The sequence below is a fragment of the Equus przewalskii genome, chromosome 2 (assembly GCF_037783145.1).
Source record: "Equus przewalskii isolate Varuska chromosome 2, EquPr2, whole genome shotgun sequence".
NCBI lineage: Eukaryota > Metazoa > Chordata > Mammalia > Perissodactyla > Equidae > Equus > Equus przewalskii.
In genome coordinates this window covers 37,559,374-37,587,104 of record NC_091832.1, presented here as the reverse complement: position 1 = coordinate 37,587,104, position 27,731 = coordinate 37,559,374, and the positions used below count along the sequence as shown (strand labels likewise).

At 51.7% G+C, this 27,731-nt stretch overlaps 1 protein-coding gene across 6 annotated transcripts in view; it reads left to right on the top strand.

The window, feature by feature from the left end:
• The window catches only part of TMEM51 (transmembrane protein 51), a 48,269-nt gene extending 31,231 nt beyond the window's left edge, over positions 1–17,038 (top strand). For 5 of the 6 annotated variants that reach the window (XM_008542966.2, XM_070602687.1, XM_008542963.2 and 2 more), the window contains exons 2-4: positions 9,092–9,165; positions 13,255–13,789; positions 15,954–17,038. In XM_008542966.2, coding sequence (XP_008541188.1) covers positions 13,449–13,789; positions 15,954–16,359 — 747 coding nt within the window. In that variant the 5' untranslated portion in view covers positions 9,092–9,165; positions 13,255–13,448 and the 3' untranslated portion in view covers positions 16,360–17,038. The remainder of the gene's footprint in view (positions 1–9,091; positions 9,166–13,254; positions 13,790–15,953) is intronic. The other variant, XM_008542968.2, reaches the window with a different exon arrangement.
• The last annotated feature ends 10,693 nt before the right edge of the window (positions 17,039–27,731 follow it).

The window sequence follows — 27,731 nt, the reverse complement described above, 5'->3', positions numbered from 1 at the left end:
GCAAAAAAAAAAGACATGTCCCTTCCATTTAGGAACCTTCCTGAGTGTCCCCCTCCCGCGATAGACACTCCTGCTTGTGTCCCATTGGCCAGAACTTAGCCATACGGCTCGGCCAGCTGCACAGGAGGCTGCGTAATGCCATCTTTATTCTGGAAGCCACAGGAAACTGGACATCAGTCTTCCTATGATGAAGGAAGAGAAGAGTGGATATTGGGAACCGAGAGCAGCCAAAGAAAACCACCCTCGTGAGAATATGAGGCTAGTGAGTGGGCGCCACCTCTCTTCTCTGTCTCCCTCCAGCACGGGTCGGAGAAGACAGGCTCAGGAGGTGAGCTGTGCCTAGAAGGTCCTCGCCTTTTCCAGCACTTCGCTGGGGCCCGACTGGCCTTTACAGATCAGAACGGCAGCAGGAGAGCGGCCGGCTGCCCTCTGCAGCCCCGAGAGACCGTCTTGCAGTTTCCTCGGGGCCGATGTGTAGACGGGAGGCCACTTCGGGATCACGTGTGGGCCGCTGAGAAAGCACCATGAGTCTTTGTCGGTTCCCGGGGCAGTAACCTGGGGGAGTGGGCTGTGGTGAGTGTGGGCCTGTAATGGCGGGGAATTGGAATGGCATCCTCCCTGGCTGCACCGTGTCTTGGCGCTTACTGTATACACAGCACTACACGCTTACTGTGGTTAAAACTCTCGCTCTTCCACCCTGTGAGGTCATGCTGTCCACGCTCGTCGCCCTGGACGAAGGGGATGTGAGTCCAGCCCTGGCACCGGCTGTGCCTCGACCTCTCTAACTCGGGGTTGAGTGGCACTAGGCTGCTGGGAGCAACAAGGGGGAGGATGCTGGGAAGTGTTGGCAAGCCGTGGAGGTCGGAGGTCATAAGCCGAGGGGGGTCGGCCAAGGGGAGTTCTTGTTTTATTTCCCAATGTGAAAGAGGCGCCAAGCCCCACGAAACAAGCCCCTCCGTGGCCGCTCATCCTCTCCTCTGTCCTGCGGGCTGCCCCGTTCTAACCTCTATTCCAGCTTCATGGTTAAACATCCCAGCATCAATTATTTACAGTGTGTCCCAATGAGTATCAGGGTTTCAGGGGACAGAGTGACTCACACAGGGGAAGTTTGTTTTTATGGAGGGGAAATGACACGAAGGAAAACAGGGAATTCTACCTCCTGACCAAGAGACTGAGGTCAGCCTAGGGAGGGCTTCCGGCAGCCAGGGTGTGGGGCGGGGGCTCTCCGTGGAGTGGGGGGCTAGGAGGCAGTGGGTGTTGGGTTGTGCTAGCTCTGGAGTCAGACATAGCTAGTTTGAATCTTTGCTGTGCCATTCGCTGTGTGGCTTTGAGCAGGTATCTTAACTTCTCTGAACTTCAGTTTCCTCATCTGTGAAATGGGGCTTGTTCTAGAAACTTTCTCATTAGGGTTCTTGGGAAATTTAAATGTGATAAGAAAAACTAAATTTAAAATCTAATTATATTGATTAGTAATAGTAAATATTTAAAATAAAATTGACTAAATTTTATAAATAAAATAAAATTAATAATAATGATAGCCAGCCATCGTGGTCTAGTGGTTAAGATTTGGTGGTCTCATTGCCCGCCACGGCCCAGGATTCATTTCCCAGTCAGGGATCCCCACCCACCCCCTGTCTGTTGTCTGTCAGTTGTCAGACTGGCGGCTGCATGTTGCTGTGATGCTGAAAGCTGTTTCACTGGGATTTCAAATACCAGCCGCGTCAGCCATGGGGGACAGGTTTCAGTGGAGCTTCCCGACTAAGACCGTCTAGGAAGAGGGACCTGGCCACACACTTCCTAAAATATTGGCCATGAAAACCCTGTGAATAGCAGCGGAGCTTGTCTGATGTGGCGCCAGAAGGTGGGAGGATGGCACAGGAAGACCAGGCAGGGTTCCTTCCACTGCTCTGCGCAGGGGCGCTAGGAGTCAGGATTGACCTGACGGCACGAACAACGACGACGTCATAAGAGTAACACTAATACATGCACGGAACGCACGCAGCGCAGCGCCAGGCGCTTGGTCAGCGCTCAGGACGTCCACTGCTGTTGCTCCGATTCCAAAATGTAACAGTGGGAAAAAGAACTGGATGTGACAAGTGACTTCCTAAAATCGGAAGCAGGAGGAGACGGGGGCTCGAGAAAGCGGCTCTGGCTAAAAGGCTTCAAGAGGGAATGGCGGGTGGCAGGTGGAGAAGAGGGGATGGGGGCTGGGCGAGGTCAGCTGCATCCAAAGGGGCTCTTGGCAGAACGTTCGGGAACCACTTCGAGGGAGGCAGCAGCGCTGTGGCTGGAAAAGAAACAGTCCAGATATGGGCATGGTAAACTCGCTCCCGCCGCGTCCGCGTCTCCTGAATCGGGGCCTGGCTGCCAGAGGCCTGGGAGCTGGGAGGGCCGGTCTGTCTGTCTGCTCCGCACACCTCTCGTCTGAGTTAAAAACGCTTCCGACCAGGACCGCGTGAAATAAACGCCTGCGTGGTTTTGTCCCGAGGGCGTGGCAGCGAGCTGTGGTTTTGAGCCCCCGGGAGACCGAGCGCCTGTCAATACGGGCGTGAAAAGGCTCCGTTTTATCACAGTTTTCATCCCAGCAAAGGTGGAACAAGTGGAAACCTGGCTCTCTAGCGGAGTCGTGGGTTAAAATGTAAGCCCGGGAGAGGAGGGCCAGGCTGCCCCGCCCCCTCCCCGCTGGCCGCACAGGGAGTGGGTGCAGAATTCACCGAGTGACTGGTGTCACCCGAATCCAGGAACTGTGCCCAGCTAAACCCGCGCCTGGGTGAGTCCGCAGTCCGAGCGCTGGTGGGTGCCGTGGAAAGGTGTGAACGCCCGTGCTGCCTGTGTTCATCTCCTGTGGCTGCGCTAACAAATACCCCAGACTTGGTGGCTAAAACAACTCCGATTTGTTCTCTTACAGTTCTTGAGGTCAGGAGTCCACAGCGAGCTCTTGTGGGCTAAAGTCAACAGGTCGGTGGGGCCGGTTCCTTCCGGAGGCTCCGGGAGCATCCATGTCCTGCCCTTTGCAGCTCTAGGGGCCGCCTGCGTTCTGTGGCTCGCAGCCCCTTCCTCTCATCACTGCGGCCTCTTGCTTCCAACATCCCATCTCCCACTTCCTCCTCTGACCTTTTGCCTCCCTCTCATAAGGGCACTCCTAATTAAATTGGACCCACCTGGGTAATCCCAGCTGATCTCCCTGTCTCAAGATCCTTAACTTAATCATATGTGAAAAGTCCCTTTTGCCATATAAAGTCACAGCCACAAACTCCAGGGGTTAGGATCTGGGTGTCTTTGGGGACCATTATTCAGCCTGCCCCAGTCTTTTCCCAGATTCTGAGATACACAGGGTGGGGAGTAGCACACAGCCCTGAGCTGGACCCAGGATCCTTCTCTGCCCCCAACTTGAATGGCCTTGAGTTAGTGCCTCACCCTTTCCGGCCTCTCTGAGGATGGATGGTCACGCCCCTGCCCCCTCAGTTCTGTAAACTGACGTGTTTAGAGCAGTTACTCTCTGCCAGGCGCTGGGACAGGCCCTTCAGCACTCGCTCACTGACTTTTCAGCTTTCCTGTCCCTGGACACTGCCCGTCAGCCTCCTGCTTCAGGGCCTCTGTTCTGCGGTTCCCTCTGCCTGGAAGGTCCCTCCCCAGATGGCCACAGGGTTCCCTCCTGCGCCTTCTTCAAATCTTTGCTCAGATCTGACTTTCTTGGTGGCTGTGTCCCCCGACCACCACATTTAATGTCACTTTCCCAGCTCTCCTGGCCACTGTCACCAACAGCACTGTCTTCCTCTAACTTGACATTCTTTAGTAGAATTTTCTCTGTTAGACCGGTTGTCTAGGGCTCTGCAGGGACAAGGCCTTCTGTCTGTCTTGGTCACTCCTCTGTCCCCAGCACTCCGAGCAGGCCCCGGCACGTGTTGCTGCTCAGTTCATATTTTGTTGAGTGAATAATAAACATCTGCTCACTCACGGCTTTGGGTTCACACCACAACAGCCCAGCGGGGGAGATCCCAGTGTCATCGTTCTTACAGTGAGACAGCGGAGGCCGAGGTGAGAATTCACTTCTCCAGGGGACGGTGGCAGCAGAGCCGACACAGGCACGCCGCCTCCGGCCGGGAGCGCCCACCGGGAGGCCCACCACGCCTCGGGCGGGCTGGTACCTGCAAACAGCCTCCGCGGTCCCCGACTCTAGAAGTTCTCCTCTCTGCCCTCCTCTGCTTTTTGCTGCAAAATGCCGCTTTGGGAGGAGGATCCAAGGGCATCAAGTTGGTGTCCAGACAGCCTGCTGCACGAGGACAAATGCCACATCCGGAGGGTGCCCAGAGGGTGCCCAGGGTCGCACGAGCCTGGCCCGCAGCCAGCACCCTGACCAGGGCCCAAGAAGGAGGATGCACTCCAGCCTCTCCCGCCAGGCCCCCGACCCCCCCGCCTCCCCAGACTCGGGGCTGAGCCTCAGAAGTTGGCGCTCCTGGTCTCGGGAGGGTCGGCTGTGACATCTCGTACTTGCTCCTCGAGCCCAGAGGGTAGCCCCTGGTGGGACCGTGGACCCAGCCCTTCCTAACAGGGATTCTGCCCTGCGCTGGTTTAGTTAATCGAGCTTGGCTGAAAGGCTAGTTTTCCGTGGTCCCGTGGATGAGGAAGGTCTCAACAAGGACACGGTGCACAGGGCCACTCCTCATGAGCTGTGAGACCCCAGGCAAGTTTCTCAACTTGTCTGTGCCTCAGTGTATTCAGTGATAATGTGGACAAAGGTGGGCACGATAGTCCCTCCCTCGTATGGTGGCTGGGCAGAATAAATAAACCAAGCCGTGCGAAGCACTTAGCGTGCGCCCGGCACACAGTCAGCATCCAGGAAATAGGAGCAGATGTTTCTGGGGCTGGCGGGTGCGAGGGCTGGCGGGTGGGAGGCAGGTGGGGTGGTCAGCGCCTGTGCTCAACTTTGCTCGCCAGAGTGGAAGGCCACTGGGGGCTCAGCCCAGAGCCTGGAGAAGGATCGAGGTCTGAGCTCTTAGAAGGTGACGGGAGCTCTGGCTGCTGATCCCACGGGCCCCAGACTATCCTGGCGGAGAGACACACGGAGATGCCACATTTCCCGGGAAACACGGAATGTGGCTGGAGCCCCCAAGAGCGGGTCCCCGGTGCCAGCCTTGCAAATAGGGTCACACACCAGCCGCTTGCTTAGAGAAAGACACCACGTCAAGAAAAGATGCCTGGTTTGTTCACTTGCTTCTTCTGTTTACGTCCTGGAGTCTTCAGAATGAGTTTGTCTTCCTTCATTTCGCCACCGCCTAAGTGGGTTAGCAAGGAGACGGGAGATGTCAGGTCTCATAAAATTCACTCGTGTCTTACGCTGGGGTCGGGGAAGCTGCCTCCCTTCTCTGGCGGGTGTCCTCTCTCCCGGCGCTCTGTGACGTCTCAGGCGGAAGCTTTGCCTGGAGTACCCTAGTCTCCTCCTACCCACGGACTCTGCCCAGGACATTTCCAGACACCGTGAGCTGCTGCTTCCTCTTCCTTCTCCCAGCCCCCCTCACATCAAATTCGTGCCTCTTTCTGCAGGCTCTTTCTGCATGCCCCGTTTTAGCAGAAGTGCTTCGTAGTTAAAAGCATGAGTTTTAGGATCAGACATACTTTCTCCTTGCCTTGTGCTAGCTGTGTGACCTTAGACAAGTTACTGTGCCTCTCTGAACCTCAGTGTCCTTATCTATAAAATAGAACTAATGGCATTTAAGTGACTCTGCATGGAAGTTGCTCCGCAGAGGGCATGGCGGAGCTGGCATCCCACACACGTTCCTCTTACCTGACGGTGACTTCCCCGCTTCGAGGACCAGTTGCCTGCCTTCCTGCTGGACTGTGAGAGTCTGTGTCACACGCTGGGGCCCCCAGAGCCCTGGGCACACAGTTGGGAGGCAGGAATTGTTGGGATCAAATTCTTTAAAAAGCCGTTTTAGAAGAAATGCATCCCTGTGAAATGCATCTCGTGCTCTTGTCAGGAACGATCTCCTGGGTAAACCGTGCGTCGCTCATTTCTGGCCTGTGCGTCCTGCCCAGGGAGGGCCCCGCGGGACTCCGCCTCGTGGGTGCGGGTGAGACGCAAGGGACCAGAGGTGGACTTCACAGTCAGCTAGATTCGATTATGAATATTGACTCTGCTGCTTACAGCTGTGTGACCTGGGGCAAGTTACTTAACCTCTCTGAGACTGAGATAGTGAGGCTAACTTCCTTGAAGGGGGAGGATTGGATGCGTTTGGAAAGGGTACCTGTCATGGTCTAGGCGGCTGCTGATTTCATCCTTGCTACTCCTGGTGACTCTCTCCCTGCTCCTGCTGTTACCGTTCCTCCGCCTTGCAGGTGACTTACCCTCCTTTCTGTCCCTTTTCCTGTCAGCCCTCTCCCGGTTGGGCAGCCCCCCTTCCCTCTGCTCTGCTTTTACGACTCATTTGCACAGTGCCATTCATGCTTCCCGAGTGCACAATCCACACCAGCCTGTTCTGAAAGAACAGGAACCTGATACCCTTTGACCTTCGCTCTGGGGGAGGGGGCCTCAGACTCCCGGGGGGGGGGGGGGACAGGAGGGGCCTCAGCGAGGGCTCAGAGCCTTTCTTCCCGGCCCCGCCCCCTCCCCTCGGCCTGGGACGGGAGCTTGGGGACAAAAGGGCCTGTGGCCTGAAACTTGGCCGAGGGAGCCCCGCTGAATTCCTCCTTTGTGACGGGAACGGTGCATGGCCCGGCCCTGCGCAGGGAGCCCGGGTCCCTTTCCCAGTTACGCGGCTCGGCAGGAGGAGGTGGGGTGCAGGGAGGATGGTCAAGGGGCCTCCTTGTGCGGGGGCCGGTCGGTGCTGCCAGACACCCCTGAGGGCCACATCTCCTCCCGCGGAAGCCGCTGGGCTGGATGCTTCTGGAACGGTGCCACGGAGAACCCAGGAGCCGCGTGAGGGTCTCCCTCAGACCCCTGGCTTCCGACCTGTGTCCCGCTGACTGTCTGGGATCCCGCAGGAAGCGGGCAAGGGACGGCTGGACCGCCGACGCAGGGAGCCCGTCGCTGTTTCAGCCGGAGCAGCGCTGTGTTCTGTGGTTGGATCTCACTTAAATTGTCATCTTTATATTAGAGTCAGAAAGACGCCAGTCCAGGCGTGGTGGGCAGGTCTCAGCGGGCGGAGCCCGCCGATGTCCAGGGCTGTGACCACCTTCCCACCCTGGACACAGCCCCCTCCCCACTGCCCTGCGCCTGCCCCCAGGGGGTCCCTGCTGGCTCTGGTGGCCAGGGATGTGCGTGGGAGCAGAGACAGCAGCTCCCAGGCTGTGGGAACAAGGCTCGGGGCTCTCACGGCCTGCGACTTCTCCCCGGGAGACCAGGGGAGGGCCGGCACCTCGAACCCCCCCGGGGAATACCGATCGAGTCGGAATGGAAATCACATTTCGTCTGGGCCCCTTTCCCATGCTGCTGGCAGGTCGTCCGCACACAGATCCAAGATTCAGGTTCCAGGGAGTCCTGAAAGTGAGCTCTGTCTAGTCCTCTCCCCTCGGTGCCAGCCTCGAACTGGGAAGTCCCCCCCTTGACACGGGGCACCAGTGAAACTTTTAAACTTGCCAGATAGTCATGCCTTCATTCTACAAATGGTTATTGTGCACCTGTTAGGTTCCCAACGCACCCAGCTGGGTGGTGGGCATCCAGAGATGGACAGGGCAGACGACAGCTTTCCTTCGGGGAGGGGACACGCCAATGGGGGAGACGGAGCCAACACGAAAACAAAACAAGACTGTCATACATTATGAGGTGATATCATCCATCCTTGGGAAGGAAGGTCGTCATGGAATGAAGCGTGGGCTTGAGAGGAGCTGGGTGAGGGAGGGGGCATTTTATATAGAGCGGCCAGGGAAATGCTTGCTGAGGAGGTGGCATTTGAGCTGAGAGACAGAAGTAATAAAGGACTAGCCAAACAAAAGAGACAGATGGAAGAGTGTTTCAGGCAGCCGGAACAGCAAGTGCAAAGGCCCTGTGGCAGGAAGTGTTTGGTGTGACTGAGAAACAGAATGGAAGCCACTGAGGGTCGGTGAGCCAAGAGATAAGATAGGAGTGAGGCAGGAGCCCATCAAATCGGGTGGGATTTGAAGGCCACAGCAAAGGAGTTTGGATTTTGTGCTAAGAGTGGTGGACAGACATTGATGGCTTTTGGAAATACCTATTGCAAAATATTTCAGCCAATCAAAAGAGTATCTAGAAGATATATGCAAAGTGTGAGGAATAATATAATAAGTAAACACCCCTGCACCCTTCACTTTACCCCTCCCCAGCACCATTTCTCACTCCTCTGGGGAGGTAGCTATTATCCTGAATTGTAGTTTTATAATCTTTGCATTTCTTCCTAATATTACCAAAATAGAGCCAGATACAACTTGGTTTTGCCTGGTTCTGAACTTCATATAAATGGAATCCTGCTGTGTGTTCTGCAATTTGCTTTCTGCTCTGCATCCCGTGTGTCAGACTGGTCCATGCTGGTGCCTATGGCCGCAGGTGACTCATTTTCACTGCTGCGTAGTACTCCACTGGGTGACACCATCATGGCTTAACTTTTCTCTTGGGACGTGACACCACTCGCTTTTCTAATGTTGAACCAATTCCACATTCTTGGCATAGACCCAACTTGATTGTGATGTATTATCTTTTTAAAAACAGACAAACATTGTTGGGTTCCATTTGCTCGTGTTTTGTTTAGGACTTTTGCTCCGTGCTGGAGGATCAGATTGGCCTGGCATTTTCCTTCCTGGCCTTGTCCTTTTTTGGTTTGGGTATCAAGGTTGTAGAGGCCTCATAAGTGACTGGGTCTTGTCTCCTCCTCTTTCATCCCCCGGAGCACTTGTGTACGAAGGATAAACCATGGACGGACTTGGTAAACGTCGCTCCCACGTGGTCATCCTTGCGCAGCCCCCCCTTTTCTGGTACAGAATTGTGGCTTCTTTTGGTACAACTCGTCTACCCTGCCCCAACCTGTGCCCTCCCCCCAAAAAAACAGAAAACACATCCCTCCCAGCTACCCCGCCACGAGCCCCTCAAATTGACATGCTCCCAGCTTACTTAGAAAGCGGTATTTCTGGTTTTTTGCAGGTAGATCCTGAACTCTAGATTGTACCATGAAGGGTCATTTCCGGGCTGCCCTGAGCTGTGCCAGGTGACAACAGGTGGGTGCCTCTCTTAACGGGCTAACAATTTTTCCTGAAAACCCAGATATAGGGTTATTCACTATCCTCAGGGCCACCTTGCACAGGAGCGCGATGGGGCCAACTCCAGGGTCCAGAGCTGGGTCTGGCTGACTGGGACCCCGGGCTGCCCAGCAAAGCTGCTCTGTCTGTTTCAGGAACTCGCTGGAAAGTACGTGATCCAAATCCTCCCCAGGCACAAAATTAGCTTCTTTCCCTATTTTTGAAAAGGAAAGAACATCACACTAAATATAACATGGGTCAGCAAGCCAAAAACAAGACACACCAGCCACCAGCTGCACCTCCGGGGGCTGGGTTTCCACACCCCGGAGAACCGTCGAGATCCTGGGCTCCGGAGGGAGGGTGAGTCGGGGAACAATTTTAAGCTACCGCTGGACATGGAACCCCGCCGTGAACCCAAAACCCGAAACCCTTTCTTTCATGTTCTTACTCTAAAAGGGCCACATGCACAGATCTGGGTTTTCCAATTCTTCTTCTCCAGTAAGAAAAAGAAAATAAAGATCATTCTAATCCCATTGCACAGAGAAAATAACCGTATACATCATGGCATGTATAGTTTGAGTGTTTTGAAATTTAGTACAATACATTAAATGATGTCTCTCAACCTTTTTTCCCCACTACTGTCCCCTAAGGAGTCTTTTTAGACGTCTTTTTGTAATGCTCCCCTCCCCCACCCCATGAAGGTGTCATCCCATAGGTAGATGGCGTGTCCGTTTGTGTTCTGCAGAGGGCCACAGACCACTGTAACATCTAAGATGATTTCACACTATCCCCAACAACCAATTTTTTCCCCCATGTTGGGGCTCTCAGCCCATTGAGAATGCAGGCTTTAAATAATATCAAATAACAAACCTTTCTATAAAACCTTAGAGTGTGCAGGTCACATACTGTTCTAGGTGCTTTATCCACGTTTGTTTACTTATCATAAATCCCCTATGAGGTGAGTACTAGAGAGCTTTCATCTCCATTTTACAGTTGTGGGAACTAAGGCACAGAGAGGTTAAGTAACTTGCCCAAGGTCACACAGCTGGGAAAGTACAGAGTGAGGATCTGAGCCCAGGCAGCCTGGCTCCAAAGTTCACGCTTAACCACCAAGCTGTGTTGCCCTCCAACAACACCTTCTGATTATAAAACATTCAAAATTCAGAAATCGAGTAAAGGACATACTTGCCAAGCCCCCTCCATCCCCAGAAGCATCATTGGTACAAGTTTGGAATGTGCCCCTCGTCTGGGAATTTTACGTACATGTTTGTGAAATGTATGAAAATGTATTGTCTCTTTTTTATTTTAACGTAAGTAGGATCATGTTCTCTGTATATTCATATATACATATCTGTGTATAGAATTTTTTTTCCTGTTTTTTCTCCCCAAATCCCCCCAGTACATAGTTGTATATTTTAGTTGTGAGTCCTTCTAGTTGTGGCATGTGGGACGCCGCCTCAACGTGGCCTGACAAGCGGTGCCATGTCCACGCCCAGGATCCGAACTGGCAAAACCCTGGGCCGCCGAAGCAGAGCGCATGACCTCAACCACACGGCCACGGGGCCGGCCCCTACAATTTTTAAAAATAGAATTACACTGAACATACTGTTTTTTTAACCTTGTTGTTTGACTTTAAAATATATCACTAGCAGCTTTAAGACCATAAGTTAACAAGTGCAGGTACCATATTTTATTTAACCAGATCCAGATTATTGGCTATTTAAGGAGTTTCTAATCCCTCACCTCTATAAAGCGATGATGAATTTCTTTGCCTTGCATTTAGTTCTTAGAAGCTGGAATTGCAAAGCTAAAAGGTGTAAACGTTTTTGAAACTGTTGATCCATAAATGCCAAAATCTGCCACCCAGAAGAATTGCATGCAATTGCCCATCCCAATACCCTCAGGTATTATTGCCTGTTTTCAATCAGTGGCAATTTAACTGGCCAAAAACGTGTGAATCCTGACATTCTCATCTCTGCCCGTGACTCTCTTCTGGGCCCTGTTTTGCTCACTGTCAGCGAAGCTTGAGCTGAGAGTTAAGGAGACGGGGAGGGGGGGAGGTTGAAGTGGCCCCAAACACTGGTGTAATAAATGCACCATCAGCTTCCCAGCCACAAGGTGTACCTGTCGGGTCCTTAGCCGGCGCCCCATGGTGGCTTTTTCATCTCTCCTGCTTCCAGCGCCAGCCTCGGCCTGCACCTCTCCACCACTGAGCCCTCGCCTCTGGCCTCGTCTCAGATCCGTTTGGCAGGCCGAGGCCTTCCCAGGGCTGCAGTCCCCTCGTCCTTCCCTTTGCTGGCCGTGAGCGAGAGTGTGAGGAACAGATACCCTTGTGTGTCAGTGTGTCCGTAGGTACGGCAGGCGCTTCCCAGCTGGTCCCACAGCAGCCGTCTGCCGCAGGCTCCCCGTTCAGTGCCCTGCGTGCATGCACATACGTGTTCACAGCCAGTACACAGGCATGGGAGTGCACGTTTGTGCACATATGCGCGCGCGCGCACACACACACACACAGTGCAGCACAGTCAGGGGGCAGACCCTGTTCTGTGAAGTGGGACTTCTCTCTCGCAGACGCTTCCTGTACAGCCCCAAGCCCGAGTTAGGAGACCCGGCTGCCTACCTCTGCCGTCCCTGTACTTTCTCTTATGTCGTCGTTACTCCTTGCAGACTGCCTTCCTGCCAGCCCGGAAGCCCCACTCCCCCTTAATTTGCTCCCACTGTTTCTCGGTGCCTGACGCTGCTCAGCAGATGCACAGAAATATTTGTTGAATGAAAAAAAGAAGGAACAGACTTCAAGCTGACAGAGGATGTTATCCCCAATATTTTTAGAGTATTTTTCAACAAAGTGGCCAGTTTCCGATTGAGCCCGTTGTTTGATGAGAAAATGCCTCTGCAGCGTCGGGTTTCAAGTGGGCTAGTTAGCCGGCCTTCTGGAAAGATCGGAAAGAATGCAGAATTGAAAACAGGGCCGTGCCCATCGAAACATCTGTCAAGCTTTACTGTTCCGCCAAGGCTGCTGTGGCAGGGTTAACACTGAGGAGCAGTCAGCCAGGAGCTTGCTCGCTGGTCTTCTGGCCCCTGAGTGCTCTAAGCTAAACCCTTCTGGGGACGTGGGTGTCTGGATCACTCTGCAAGCCGACAGATGGTTATGGGCCCCCAGGATGGCTCACTGCTCCCTTTAGCCCACAGCCTCTGAGCTGCTTCACGGGAGGAGCCTTTCTCGGCCGGCTGGGCATAACAGCTAAGATGAGGAATGTGTGGGCTTCTGCCCCTTTAAGGAAAGCAAAACTCCACGTGGCTGAAGACAAGCCTCTCTTCCCGGTGGCTTCATGTGGCCTCTGCTCATTTCATTTTTGAGTCCCTGCGATGCCCCAGGAGCAGAGATGAAGCAGACGTGGCCCCGGGGAGAGAGGGACTTGCCGTGGTAGTTGCTGGGGGCTGGTGGGAGTGCACGGAAGGGGCAGCTGAGCAGGGGCCATCAGGGAACCGCAGAAATGCCAGGGGATGTCGAAGAAGGGCCAGGTGAGAGGTGAGTGGGAGAGGTATGGCCAGGTTGCGTTAGCCACGAACATGAGTCTAAGGAGCCTGGATTTTCTCCTGCAGGAAACAGGGAGCCATTGAGGGTGGTGACCAGGCGGCAGTAGGCTGTCTGGACTGGGACGTGTCATTGACCCATGCCTGTTACCCAGGCAATTCTGGAACAACTGTTGACCACGGCTCCTGCATGCTGTCGTTCCCTCTCTTGGCTGTACCCCGTGAGAGTCGAGATTTTACTGCATTTCATTAAATGCCACAAAATGCTTTAATGACCTGGAGCCCTGACCTCTCAGGCCTCCTGCAGGGAAAGATCCGGCTTTTCCTTTTCGGGTAGGGGCAGGCGGGCCGGCCTTCCTTCTGCAGCTCACAGGAGCACCAGCACGTAAGGCATCTGGAATGCATCAGAGGCGAGGCCCAGCGGAGCCCGTGGCTCAGTCCTGCTTCTTAACTCCTCCAGGAGCACAGCCACTGTGTTCCCAGCAGCGTCTCCAGTCGGAACTGATTTTCTCTCTCCTCTTTCTGCTTGCCTTCCAGACCCCCCGGCCACCGCTGTCCACACGGGACGCCTCGAATTTGCTGGAAGCCATCCCTCAAGAGTGTGGCTGCTGTTTTCCTAGTGCGGCGCTGAGGACTTTGTTCAGTGCACTCAAGGGGGTTTTGTTGCTGCTGCTGCTTTTTATTTATTTATTTTCTTCCTTTGAACTGGGCTGTGCCCTGTTTTCGCTGGCATGATGGCGCAGTCCAAGGCCAACGGCTCACACTACGCGCTGACCGCCATCGGCCTGGGGATGCTGGTCCTCGGGGTCATCATGGCCATGTGGAACCTGGTGCCCGGGTTCAGTGCGGCCGAAAAGCCGACAGCTCAGGGGAACAAGACCGAGATAGGCAGTGGCATTCTCAAGAGCAAGACCTTCTCCGTGGCCTATGTGCTGGTCGGCGCTGGGGTGGCCCTGCTGCTGCTCTCCATCTGCCTGAGCATCCGGGACAAGAGGAAACAGCGGCAAGGCGAGGAGATGGCGCACATCCAGCACCAGCAGGGGGCCGAGCCTCGTGCCCAGGAGGAAGACAGGTGAGGACTGGCTGCCTCGCCCCAGATGGGGGATGGGCACACGCACACACACACACGGGTGGGGCTCAGCAATGAGAATTCTTTAGTCCAGAGGTCTTACCTTCCCACTTTCTCCCATTCAGGCTCCGTAGAACAGCTTATCGTTTTACCAATAGCTTTAAACCTCTATCCCAGAGTTTCCCAAATAATGCGATATGAATAGACTACGGGTGTACCGAGATTTTGACATCCCCAGGGAAGCTGCGTGGGGCCTGGGGTGGCCAGAGCTCCTAGACTGGCTGCTTGCCCGTTCACCCCAGCGCTTAGAGTGGAAAAGGTTGCGAAGCAGTGTTCTATTTAACCAAAAATAAATTTAAAAGATAAGTGATAAATCAGGGAACATATGATAAAGGTTGACATCCCTCTGATTGAAAGAGCCCTCACAAATGAGTGTGGAAGATGAACACACCAGCAGGAAAGTGGACAAATGAGCAAGCATTTCGTGGATGTTCAGACAGTAGATGTTCAACCTCATTAGTCACAAAGTGCAGACAAAAAGAAGGCGTCATTATTCTCTGCCCATTGTCCTGGCGGAGAGAGACAGCCTGGGTGTTAGAGGCTGTAGGGAGCGGGTTGCTGATGAGAGTGCTGACTGACATAAGCTTTCTGAAGGAGTTTCCCATCAGGAGGCGGGATTGAAGATGCTGTTCCTAAGAGTTTGTTCCCGGGAGACAGTCACACAAGTGCAAAGGAGTTTATACCCATGTGCTCATCGGGGCCTTGCTTAGCACAGCAAAAACTGAGCAACAACCTAAATATCCATCCTTTGAGCTAAATTATTACACACCCATTCAATGGCGTTCTGCACACCGTTGTTGATCTCTCTGTGCTGATGGGGGACCCTGTCTACCAGGCTGAGAAAAGCAGGTCATAACGCAGCATCTCTGGGCACGTCTTCATCACGTCCAGTGGCGGCTGTGGGGTCAGAGACGGCTCTGGAAAGGGCACAGCAGAATGTTAACAGGGTTATCTCTGGGGGCGGGGGTTCAGGATGTTTTTATTTTCTTCATTAGGTTTTTCTGTGATGTTTGAATTTGCTACAAGTATGTCTTATCTTTATAGCGGGAAGGGAGTTCTTTTTATTTTGGAAAAATTAAACCCATTTTCTAATAATAGATAATGTATGCCTATTCTAGAAAACTTAGGAAATATAGAAAAGAACAGAGAAGGAAAATCCTCCCCTTAACTCCTCAGCCGGCCATGAGCACACACGAGTTCTTCCTAAAGGAGATGAGAGGGAAGCCGGTTTCTAACAGGGGGCTTTCTGGTGTTGGCCATTGTCACCCCACAGGTTCAAGGGCAGCATCCTGGAAAATGGCTGTTGGCCTGACTCCCTATAAATGTGCCAACAACGCCCTGACTTTTCAGTTTTCTCTTTCAACAGTCAAATGAGAGTAAGGCAGAGGACCTGACCTGACCTTTGAGTCTTACGATGAAATTAGAAGATAAAATTACAGAATAATTTGAAATACACATAAATTTTATATTCCGATATTCCTTCTCTACCTGGGGGCAAACATTTTGCTTCAAACCGGCAGCTATTTCATGCAGGTGTCTGTTGCCTTTGGCCAAAGGACCCAGCTGGGCATCGGAATAGCCTACCCAGCATGTTGTTCAGTATGAGGCATAAAGGTGGGGTGGGGGGGCGGTTAACACGCAGAGAATCCAGTGTAGTAATTCAGAGTGTGGCCTTCACTTCCTGCCCTTCCACTTCCTAAAGGTGTGACCAAGTCACATAACCTCGATGTATGTTTCCCCATCTGTAAAATGGGTATAATAGTACCTAACTCCTAGTGTTGTTAGGAAGGTGGACTTGGTTCATGTGTGCTGAAGTACTTGGAACAGTGCCTGCCTCATAGCAGACAGTGGAAGCGTTAGCTTTGTTACATCTAGGACCCATGTGTCGTTCACAGGGCAGGTGTCTGTGGACCCAGTGCCGGTGCAGGATTTGGAGTCCATCTGTTTGTGATTTTCAGTGACCTGAGCGCAGGCTCACACGCTCCGTATTCACACTGTGTTCACTCTCCCTGTTCACGCTCCCTGTGTTCACACTCTCCATGCTCACACTCTCTGTGTTCACACTCTCCGTGTTCACACTCTCTATGCCGTGTCTGTTGTCTTATAGCCAGGAGGAGGAGGAGGTCTCCTCGAGGTACTACGTCCCCAGTTACGAGGAAGTGATGAACACAAACTACTCGCAGGCGAGGGAGCAGGACCAGAACCAGAGGATGAGCATCTCTCTCCCCTCCTATGAGTCCTTGACGGGCCTCGATGAGACGACCCCCACGACCACCAGGGCCGACGTGGAGGCCAGCCCGGGGAACCCCCCCGACAGGCAGAACTCCAAGTTGGCCAAACGCCTGAAGCCACTGAAAGTTCGAAGGATTAAATCTGAGAAGCTTCACCTCAAAGACTTTAGGATCAATCTCCCGGACAAAAACGTCCCTCCTCCCTCCATCGAGCCTTTGACCCCCCCGCCACACTATGATGAAGTCCAGGAGAAGGCCCCCGACGCCCGGCCGCCTGACTGACGGCGCCTCTCAGGTGTCTTCCCTCCTGCCACTCACCCTCCGCACCCACAGACCCCCAGTGAAGCCACTTCAGCTGCAGATGAGGAGCGGAGGGGCCAGATGCCTCCTTAGCAATTTGGATGGTGGGGGTTCTGTGAATTGGGAGAGACTGTGACGTCTGCGGAACCTCGTGTAGCAGGCACGTCAGACAGAGATGCTGCCTTGGCTCTCCTGATGTTGCGGGGCCATCGAGGGGTGACCCAGGCATCTTCCCCCTTGTTTTCCTTCAACTCTGAATTGTCGGCCACAGCACTCCTCTTTCCGGTTAGGAAAGGATAGCCAGCAACTGGTTAGATTGTGGTTTTGTCCTGCCTCCGCTTTCTTCACTGGAGTCCTGAACTGTGGGTGGGGGATATGACTCAGCTTTGGAGAAAGGACACGGGGCCGTTTTGTGAAGGAAGAGAATCAAGAGGCTGCATGATTATGTGGGGCGAGGCCCAGGCGGGTCTCTCGGAGCCCCTGATCCCCCGGGTCGTTGAGGGCCCCAGGCCTGAGGATGCATAAGGTCGTAGTCTTATCTGGTACTCTCTCCTCGTCTCTCCTGTGTAATAGCAAGAAAGGACAGCTGTGTGGGATGTTGTGTTCCTTCTAAAATGCCATGCAGCCGAGCTTTTTATAATAAAATATTTTATATGTAGGATGTCTGGGTGCTGATTACTTTAGCAGCTGTTCCAATGCTGACTTGCTTAGGGACAATAAGAAGAAGAATAGCTAATATCTACCAAACACTTAGTAGATGCCTGGTGCTGTACAAAGGCATTCATGTATGTTGTCCCATCTCGTCTGGGTCCGGGTATTACCGCCATTTTGTAGGTTAGCTCGTGGAGGCTCAGGTCAAGTAAAGCACCCCATGTCACACCGCTAGGAAGTGGCAGAGCTGGGATTTGAACCCAGGCCATCTGGCTCCAGGGCCTGAGTGCTTAATCGCTCTACTGCACAACTCAGTGGGAAGAGCTTTTTCAGGCTTCGAATAAGGACCTGTGCTCCCCAAGAGCTGAGGCTGTCCCTGTCGACCCACATGCCCGACAGAAAGTTCTGGTTGTTTAGACAGCAGCTGTCTACCTGTCTAAACATCCTTCTGACATCTTCTCTCCCAAGAGCTGGCCCAGGAGGGAGCGGACGGGCTGTATGATCATGGAGGGGGTGGGGGTGTCCGCATGCAGAGGGCAGAGTGCCCACCTTTGGGGCCCAGGAGAGCAGAGCAGTTCCACTAACGAGAATGCCTGGGGGGAATTACAGACTGCTGAGCCTGGGGTGGAGGAGGGGGGCGGAGACGGGGGGGGGGGGGGGGGGGGGGGGGAGGTGGAGCGGGGGTGGGGCCCAGAGATGTCTGGGGTCAGGTCTGGACCGTGGAGGGGGAGTCTGGGAAGACAGACCAGAATGGAAAAGCGCCTTCCTGGAAGTGGTGAGCGTGGAGTGGGCCTGCAGGGCATCTGCGTGCTTGGAGCTGGGTAGGAGAGTAAATTCCTGAGCCCAGATGTTTCCTAAAAGCTCCCGTGGGAGGAAGGGGCGGCCTTTGGGGAGTGAATCACCTTCTTATCTTGGGATCGGCAGCAGGGCCTCAATTCCAACCTTTCCCTTTCCTCATGCAAATCTCTCTCTAAAAAAGGGAGCTGCAAGGATCTGCTTCGTGGCCTGGGACACCCGGGGGCCTGGCCTGCTCCCAGCCCACTTCTGAGCCAGCTGTGGCTCCCCGTGTATCTCTGGGCCGGACTTGTGCTTCAGTTACTCTTTATGCTTCCACCTCACGTGAGGACAGACAGGAGGAAGGAGAAAAGGGGAACAGTGAGCTTCCAAAGGAGCTGAAAAGCGACTTTCTGCAGGGCTCTCAATCTCGTCCACATGTCAGGGCGTCTGCCCAGCCTAGACCTTCCCTGGGAGAGAAAGGGGTTTGGGGCTCGTAGGGGGCTGAATGTGGCCCCCTCTACATATCAGGCCCTAGTCCCTGCACCTGAGAATGTTACCTTATATGGTAAAGTTTCTGTGGGTGTGATTAAATTAAGGGTTTCGAGAGGGATTGTCCAGATGAGCCCTACAAGCCATTCACAGGTGCGTTCACAGGTGAGAGCCGGGGCAGATCACGTGCAGAGAAGATGAGGTGGCATGTGACCTCGGGGCAGAGCTAGAGGGATGCAGCCACAAGTCAGGCCCCGCCTGGAGCCCCCAGAAGCTGGAAGAGTCGAGGACAAATTCTTGCCCAGGGCGTCCGAGGGGGCCCAGCCCTGCTGACACCTTGCCTTTGGCCCAGTAGAAGCTTATCCTGAATTTCCGGCCTCCAGAACCGGGAGAGAGTGAGTTCCTGTTGTTTCAGGCGACCAGGTGTGTGGGAAACTGGTGTAGAGGCCTCAGGAAACCAGCACAGGGCTCAACCTTCACCCAGGTAGAGATCAGCCTGCCTTCAACCAGAATGCTGCAACTTTTCCTACAGGCAGGAGGGCTGCGGCCGTTCCCACTGAGACCCTGTCTGTTTCGTATGTGTGGAAAGGATCAAGTAGAAAATTATTCATATAACTCAGAGAATATATCATGGATATTTAGCATGTAAAACGGAGCGTGGGTTCACTTCCATCAAAGAGGAAGGCAGAGAATGTCAGCTGGGAATGCCAGAGTCCTATAAAAAAGCTAAAAAGGTAAAAATCGGAGGAAAGACTCCAGCCTGTCCTTTCCTCTCCATCACGTTTTTGTTCTTAAGGTAAAATGTAAAGGGACAGAGATGGGGGAGAAAATTGAAGAAGCCACCCCCCTTTTCTTAGGCCCTAAATGGCCCCAGGGCTATGAAGGAGCAGAGAAAATTCCCGCCTAGAACCCCCACCCCACCCAAAGGGAGGACTCTCAGGAGCCACACTGGTGTCATGTGACCTCCACCCCCTCAGGTCACAGCTGATTGGATCTGGTACCTGTCCATCTGACCCAGGAGAACCAATCAGAAGCTGAGCTGGGCTGGGCATGTCTCTCCCAGGAAGTGACCCTGAAATGGATGGAGAGGCTCCTGGACGATGTGGTTTCAGGGATTGGGGGCCATTTGGGGGCCCTGATGCTGGGCCACAGGTGAGTGCAGCCGGGGACGTTGCTCTGCAGAGAGAATGGAGCTAACGCTGAAAGAGGCAGACGTGAGCAAGGACACCTAGAGGGGGCTGTGTCCTGATGACCGCTGGACGTTGGTCCTTCTCCTTTGGGAAGCCCAGCTGTACATCTGCCCTTGGGTTCCATGAGAGATGCTGTGTGCTCCCAATAAATCCGCCTTTGCAGCGCTGATCCTAAACTTAGCCAAAGTCCTTGACCGCGGCCATGGCCTTTGCCTCCTCCGCAGTGCTGGGCCCATGGTGGCTTCTCCACCTCATCTCAATTTTTTTTTAAAGAGTGGCACCTGAGCTAACAACTGTTGCCAACCTTTTTTTTTTTCCTGCTTTTTCTACCCAAATCCCCCCAGTACATAGTTGTATATTATAGTTGTGGATCCTTCTAGTTTTGGCATGTGGGACGCCACCTCAGCATGACCTGATGAGCGGTGCCATGTCCGTGCCCAGGATCCTAACCAGTGAAACCCTGGGCTGCCGAAGCGGAGTGTGCGAACCCAACCACTCGGCCACAGGGCCGGCCCCTTGTCTTAATTTTGATTTTCACTTTCTCAGACTGGTTACAGCTCTGACGAAGGGGAGCCGCCAGCCGATGATTGAGGCATAAGACTGTGTGGGACGTGAGTGGGAGCGCAGGAGGGGGCCCTGCCTGGTGTGTGTGTGCAGCTGAGCCAGCCAGATCCATCCACAGATACGTGCTGGGCTCCTGTCACATGCCAGGCACTGTTCTAGGCTCTGGGGACACAGCAGTGAAGCTGATGCCCTGCTTTCCGGGGGACGGGTTCTTGCTTGGGCAGTGGGTCCCGTGGCCTTGGGTGACAATGACCATGGTCCTTCTGTCCTGGCTACTTGACCTGTGTACAGTAAACTTGAAAGCCGAGGGGGCCACGTGCACAGGGAAAGCTGGCCTGCGAGAAGAGACAATGAAGCAGAGGATCCCGAGGAGCACCCTGCACAGGCAGAGATAAGGGATCGTGCTTTGCATTTCCTGGTCTGGGTTCTCCTCAGCCTGGCCCCGCTCACTATCCTCTGGGTCTGTGGGAGCCCCAGGCTGCTTTCAGTAACATCCTATCTGCTTAAACGAGTTGGAGTGGGTTTCTGTTACTTGATGTCAGATGTCCTGAGACGCCTTGTTTCTAGATGGACAAGTGTGAGATGGCTAAGCCCAAATAAGTCCGCAAGGGTCCAGCGAGACTGGAAGTGGGACACAGCTGATCATGGAATGGACGGACTGATTGAGCCACAGGCTGTAAAAGGCAGTACATGAAGGGCCCTTCTGAGGATTAATGGGCTCATTTGTGGCCTTAAAGGCCCTGAGAAGGACCGTTTAGCTCCTGGGACACACCGTGCTGAGTATTCAGGTGCGGCGTTCTGAAAGGACAGCCCTGTTCCGTCTGCGGGCGCAGAGGGTGAGAGAGGGCCTTTCTGGCAGGGAGGACTTCGCTTCCATCCTAGCCCTGCTGCTTCCCTGGAGCACGATCTTGGGCAAACACCTTGACCCCTCTGAGCCTTGAGCTCTTCAACCAGCAAAATGGAGGTTACCGGTGTTGAGATGGGAATGAGAAAAACACAGGTGAAGGACCTAGGCTGCACTGGCACAGAGCAAGCGAGGGCTGCCTGGAGGCGGTGACTGGACCACAGCCTCCCGATGGAGAACTTGGAGACCCGAGCACTTCTCTAAGCGTGAACCTCACGCTCATTTCTGAAAACACATTCTGGGAAAGTTCCCCAGGCCTCCGAGCAGTTTGTGAGGACTCTTCACACAAAGCCATCGCCGGGAAAACGGCAGCAGGGCCGCGTCATTAAGGCCAATTGAGGCAGCCCTGGGGCCAGCCTGGCGCTGGGCTTGGCTCCTCAGTGCACGGGAGGGCAGTTTCCACCACGGAGAGTGGACAGTCCATCCGTTTTGTTTGATTTTCAGTCTAATGCTGCATTGTCAGTATATTCAGAAGCGAGTGACTGGTGCTAAGAAAGTGAATCTTGGGAAGCACAGTGTCAGGGTGGTAGACATCCCCCTTTCCTGGTGAGTCCCCACACGTGTTTCCCTGGATTTTAATGGGTAGACGTGGAAAAGGTCCCTGATGAGATCCATTTGGGAGTCGCCAAATTAAACCAAGTCTGTGCATGCAGCATGTTTTTATTGAGCAGCTACTATGTGCCACGTGCTACGGATAAAACTGCAAACAAATGGACGGAGTCCCTGCTGACACAGAGGCTACATTTTGGGGGGAGGTGGCCAGATCACCAACAAATAAATAAATACATGATATAATGGCAGAAAACGAGAAGTGCTGTGAAGAAAAATGAGGCAGGGTAAAGAATAGGAGGTGAAAGGCGATCGCCTACTTGGGTGACCAGGAAAAGTCCCTGGGGACAATGTGTGGATGCAAATTCATCCTGAAAAGCCAGTGGAGAGAACATAGGTACACACACACACCAGAAGCCTTGAAAATGCAGCCCTTGCAACGAGAGTGTGCTCGGGGCCAACCAGGCTGCCCACTGTGTGTGTCTCATCAACACCAAGCCCCCAGGGGACAAGCAGACCCCGGAACCCTGGACGACACGCTGGTGCAAACCAACCAGCCTCCAGAGGCTATGACACGTGGCAAAACTTTCTCAGCTCCCAGTGATGCTGTTAAACATCCCTGCCAATGCCAGAACTGGACATTTTCACCTTCGATCAGTGGTTTCCACCAGGATTGATTTTGCTCCCCTTGGGGCATTTGGCAAATGTTACCCTGGTTGGAAGGAGGCTGCCACTGGCATCTGGTTGGGCCAGGATGCTGCTAAACATCCTACAATGCATAGGACAGTCCCCACAACAAAGAATTATCCCGCCCCCAAAGTCAGTAGTGCCGAGTTAAGAAACCCTGCCCGAGACGAGGATCCATCCTCTAGGGCAGTGGGGCCTCTGGTTACAGAGCGTGGTCACCACTGTTGGCTCCATCAGGAAGCAGGAAACAGTCATCCGTGGAGATCAGCCTGAGTGTATTACTTATTATTTTTCTTTTAAAAAACTGTCACTTTTACGAAGACTGTTTTCTATCCTTCCCCAGTCCAGAAGTATAAATCCAATGCTCCATGGCATGATATCAACAGATATCTCTTTCCTTTCTCCTTTTCTCCATCCCCAGGCCCAACTCTGTATTAAAACAACTCTGGGTATTTATTAACTGTCATATAAAGGATGCGGGGAAGATAATGGTCAGTAGTACGTACAGACTCAAATGGATTTGGAGAAATTTTAGGTTATTTAAAAGCATACTCGGAACTAATGGAGGGCATACAACAAAATAAAACAACCAGAATACAATTTGGCAAGCAGAAATTATGGCATGGCCTTTTCTGCGCTAAGTTTTTCTTCTCAGAAAAAGCAATGTCAAATAAAACAGCTTCTCAGTGACAGACTGGGCTCAGACCTGTGTACAATTTGGGGGGCGTGTGGGAACTTTAACCCAAGAAAGTGTTCTTAGTGTTTATCCTCGAGATGTCTTATTTCAGAATGCAACTTCAAGGATTGTGCCTGGTCCAGAAAAATCATTAGCATCTACTTTAACAAAACACAAAAGAGAGAAAAATAATGTAGTAACATGACAGCAAGCTTTTTCTTTTACTTTTTGTAAGATACGTGAAGCTGTGAATATGTGTTTGTAAGAAATTATGTGAATACTGGATATAAACAAGTGAATAAATGCATCTGCTTTATCCAATTCCTGCCTCTTTCGAAGTTGAACGCCCAAAAAGGATAAAAAGCTGCATTTCTTTTTCAGACAAATTAGTTGCCTGTTCTAAAAATCAGACTCAACGTACTGATCCACAGATTGACTTTTTGAATAGGATGGAACAGGCCATTCTAGCATTTGCCAATGGTAAATTCATTTTTGCACCAACCGGGTTCTTTTAAATCAGCGCAAACGTGGCAGAGGCAAGGATACAGGAAGATACATCTTACAGGGGAGGCTGTGAGCAGAAGAGGCCAACGCTTTTAAGGTCTTTAAAAGGTAATGTGAAGTTTGTTTGAAATATCCGTTTAATCAATCAAAATGGCAGAGAGGAATTGGGACCAAAAAAATCTAGCTGCTATTTGGGATAAAACAATTTTGATGTTTATTTCCCAAGTTAAAAAAAATTTTAAGGCCTAAAGTTTTTCCATTGGCCTGAAAGCAGTAAAAATGGTCCCTTAATTTTCCTTTAGGCCAATAATAGAAACGTCTCAAGGGGCAAAATAGGAGCCAGAAATAAGACTGAAGGGAAACGGCGGGAGAAGAACCTCAGTGGCTAAGCGCTATGGATGCGCTCAAAATAGACCGTCCCCTTGTCTGACTTCTGCATAGCGAACTCTCGAGGTGTCCATTTTATACATCCTTTCATTGAATAAACATTGAATTGAAAGGCATATGATAGGGGGCTGGCCCGGTGGCACGGCAGTTAAGTTCGCAGGTTCCGCTTCACTGGCCCAGGGTTCGCTGGTTCGGATCCTGGCTGCGGACATGGCACCACTCAGCAAAGCCATGCTGTGGTAGGCGTCCCACATATGAAGTAGAGGAAGATGGGCATGGATGTTAGCTCAGGGCCAGTCTTCCTCAGCAAAAAGAGGAGGATTGGCTGCAGATGTTAGCTCAGGGCTAATCTTCCTCAAAAAAAAAAAAAGAAAGGAATATGATTTTGTCTCTATGGATTGTTCCAGCCAGGGTTTCTCAGCTTTGGCACCATTGACCTTGGGCTGGATACCAACGACATACAGAGGAGGGGGCTGTCCTGGGCATCGTAGGATGTGTAGCAGCATTCCTGGCCTCTGCCAACTGGATGCCAGTAACACCTCTCAGGTGTGACAATCAAAAATGTCTCCAGACCTCGTCAAAAGTCCCCTGGGGGCAAAATATCCCTAATGGAGAACCACAGCTTTAGGTCTGCTGGGAAAAATTCAGCATGGAGAAGTAGAAAAAATATCACCTGGGTGGCCATTTCCATGTTTGTCGAATGAAGATGTTGATAACTGCATCGGGTCACAAGACTAGAGAATACAACGAGTAATCTATATGTGAAAATGTGACAGAAAGTAGAGTTTTGCACAGGAATGGTTCTAGAGCTCATCTTGGCCAACTTCCTCGTACAGGAAAGGAAAACTGACACAAAGAGATGTTTGCCTCGAGACCACACCAATGCAATTAGAACACAGATGGTTATAATTATTGAGTGGTTTCCTCTTGGAAAAACAAAGGACACAAGAGCCAACCCAGATGACGCCTGGGATTGCGTAGTGTAAGCATCGAACTGAAGAATGACTTCAATGGATTGAAATTCATCTACTTTTTTTTTTTTTTTTTTTTTGGTGAGGAAGATTGGCCCTGCGCTAACATCCATGCCAATCTTCCTCTGTTTTGTATGTAGGATGCTGCCACAGCATGGCTTGATGAGCAGTGTGTAGGTCCACTCCCAGGATCCAAACCCATGAACCCTGGGTCACCAAAGTGGTGTGCACAAACTTAACCACTGTACCACCAGGTGGGCCCCTCATCTACATATTTTTTTTTAATTTATTTTATTATTTTTTTTTTTAGGAAGATTAGCCCTGAGCTAACATCCGCCGCCAATCCTCCTCTTTTTGCTGAGGAAGACTGGCCCTGAGCTAACATCCATGCCCATCTTCCTCTACTTTATATGTAGGATGCCTGCCACAGCATGGCTTGATAAGCGGTGTGTAGGTCAGTGCCTGGGATCCACACTGGTGAACTCCGGGCTGCTGAAGTGGAGCACGCACACTTAACTGCTGTGCCACCAGGCCGGCCCCACATCTACATATTTTTAAATAAAAAATTCCCAATGATATTTTTTAAAACTCATTGGTAGTTTAGCAGTTGCTTCTTACTCTGAATATTGACCTATAAAAGGAAAGAATCAATCATTTATTCTGCCTTTCCTGAACAAATTGTATTTTATGATATACAAATAAACGTTGAAGGAAAATTCTTCTTTATAGAGGAATTCTAGCTAATAATTCCCAGAGGAATAACAATCAGCAAAATCCCAACTCTGCAACCCCAAAGGAAATAACGGATCTTGAGAATGATCATCAAAGGATGCTAAAACTATTAGGTAAAACATTGATGAGCCCAGGTATCCACTGATGGATGAATGGAGAAGCAAAATGTGGGGTGTTCACACAAGGGAGTATTATGCAGCCTTGAAAAGGAAGGAAATTCTGACACATGCTACATGGGTGAACCTGGAGAACATTATGCTAACTGAAATTAGTGTCCTGGAAACACAAATACTGTATGATTCTACTTATGCGAGGTGCCTGGAGCAGGCAGCTTCATAGAAACAGAAGGTAGAAGGTGGTGGCCAGGAGCTGGGGAGAGGGGCAACGGGGAGGAGCTGCTTAACGGGCGCAGGGTTTCAGCTCTGCGAGATAAAAAAGCGTTCTGGAGATTGGCTGCACGCCAACGTGAACATACTTAACACTATGGATCTGTGCACTTAGAAATGGTTAAGATGGTAAATTTTATGTGTATTTTACCACAATTAAAAATAAAAAATTATTGGGGAAAAAAAAGCTGATGGGGCCTTTGGAATGGACGGTTCAGTCTATTAACACTGCTCCTACTGATCAACCCCAGTGGCATTAAAACCCGGATGGCCAGACGTGTGTGCTCATGCTGTGACGCAGGAGGAAGCACACAGCACCAGCCACGAAGTAGCCTTGACAACAAAGAGACTTTGAATCCAATTAGACCTCTAGAGCCTACTGTTAGTTGACAGGAAACATGGGGAAGGAAGGAACAAGCTAATTGAAACCGTAAGGAAGCAATCAGCCCAATCCAGGATGCCAATATTCTACAGGACAAGGGACCCGGTTTCTCCAACAAATCTGTAGCAGGAAAAGAAAAAGAAATGTGTGTGTGTGTGTGCTGTTATAGAATAAAAGAGATTTCAGAGACACAACCACCAAATGCAGGCCAATGTGTAACTCTTGTCTGCATCCTGATTCTCACAAACAAACAGTAAAAGATGCTGTGAGAGAGGCCAGGAGATGTGAGCGTGGGCTGCGTGTTAGGTGGCGATCAGGAATTGTGAGTATTGTTAGGTGTGGTAATGTCATGGGGGTGGGGGATAATGTAAAGGGAAACAAAAAAAAACCCCTCCTTTCAGTTAGGAAGTATTTATGGGTGAGCTGATACAATGTGCTTTAAATTAATCCAGAAAAACAGAATCAAAAAGGAAGAAAAAAGAAATGAAAGAAGATTGGAAAATTGTTGAAGCTGGATGATGGGTACCTGGAGTTAATTACAGTCTTTACTTTTGTGTATGTTTCAAAAATCCCATAATAAAAGACAATTTCTTTAAGTAAGCAATCCCAAAGGACACACACACACACAAACACAGGCAGAGTGAGCTACAAGCAAAATGTAAGCAAATGAGGAAGGCAGGGCTTCCTAAGGAGGGACGCCCCCCCTGCCATCCGGGGAGCTCACAGGTGGAGGAGACGGGAGGTTAAGCCCGGGCCTTTGCAAAGGGCGCCGGCCAAGTCTAAGGTGCCCAGATTAAGCCGGCAGCCTCGGAGGTGCTATACATCCCGGCAAAGGGATGGCTTTAAGTTGGTTTTTGCCAGGACTGCCAGAAAAGGGAGGCTACGAGGCAGGCTGTCCGCTTTCAGTGTGGGTCTGGAGGGGAAAGTGAATAACGGCCACAATATTAATAATGGTGATCGTTAACCCTGAAGATTTCTAACCACATGGGTCTGGGGTTCAAATTTACACTCCACGCATTCAGTGGGAAAACTCCCAGCTGAGGAAGTCAGCATAGGCGACATCCAGCTGAAACAAAAGTCCTTCCTAGAGGAAAGCCAGGAATCTGAGCGCCCGGATGCCCACAGATTCAGTTCAGGCAAAAATGGATCACAATCAAATGACTAAACATCAAGAAACAGGTCAGACCGAGCCAGAGTGAGAGAAAAAACAACAAGCAATAGATTAAGACGCCCCCCCCCCCCCCCCGCAACCAAGGACTTCAGATGGTGGAATTACCAGATACAGATTCTAAAATAACTGTGTTAAATATTTTTTTAAAAGAAGGATTTAAAAATGAGCAAGGAATGAGACTATCAGAAATGGCCGGGCGTTTGTCCCCAGGAGTCTGCGGGAGCACAGGGAGGGCTATCTGACCCCTGAAATTTTAGCACTTCCATTCTGGTGGGAGAAAGAGACTTAGTTACATAATCAGATTATGCCGAGGGTAAAAACTCAAGTGCTTCCG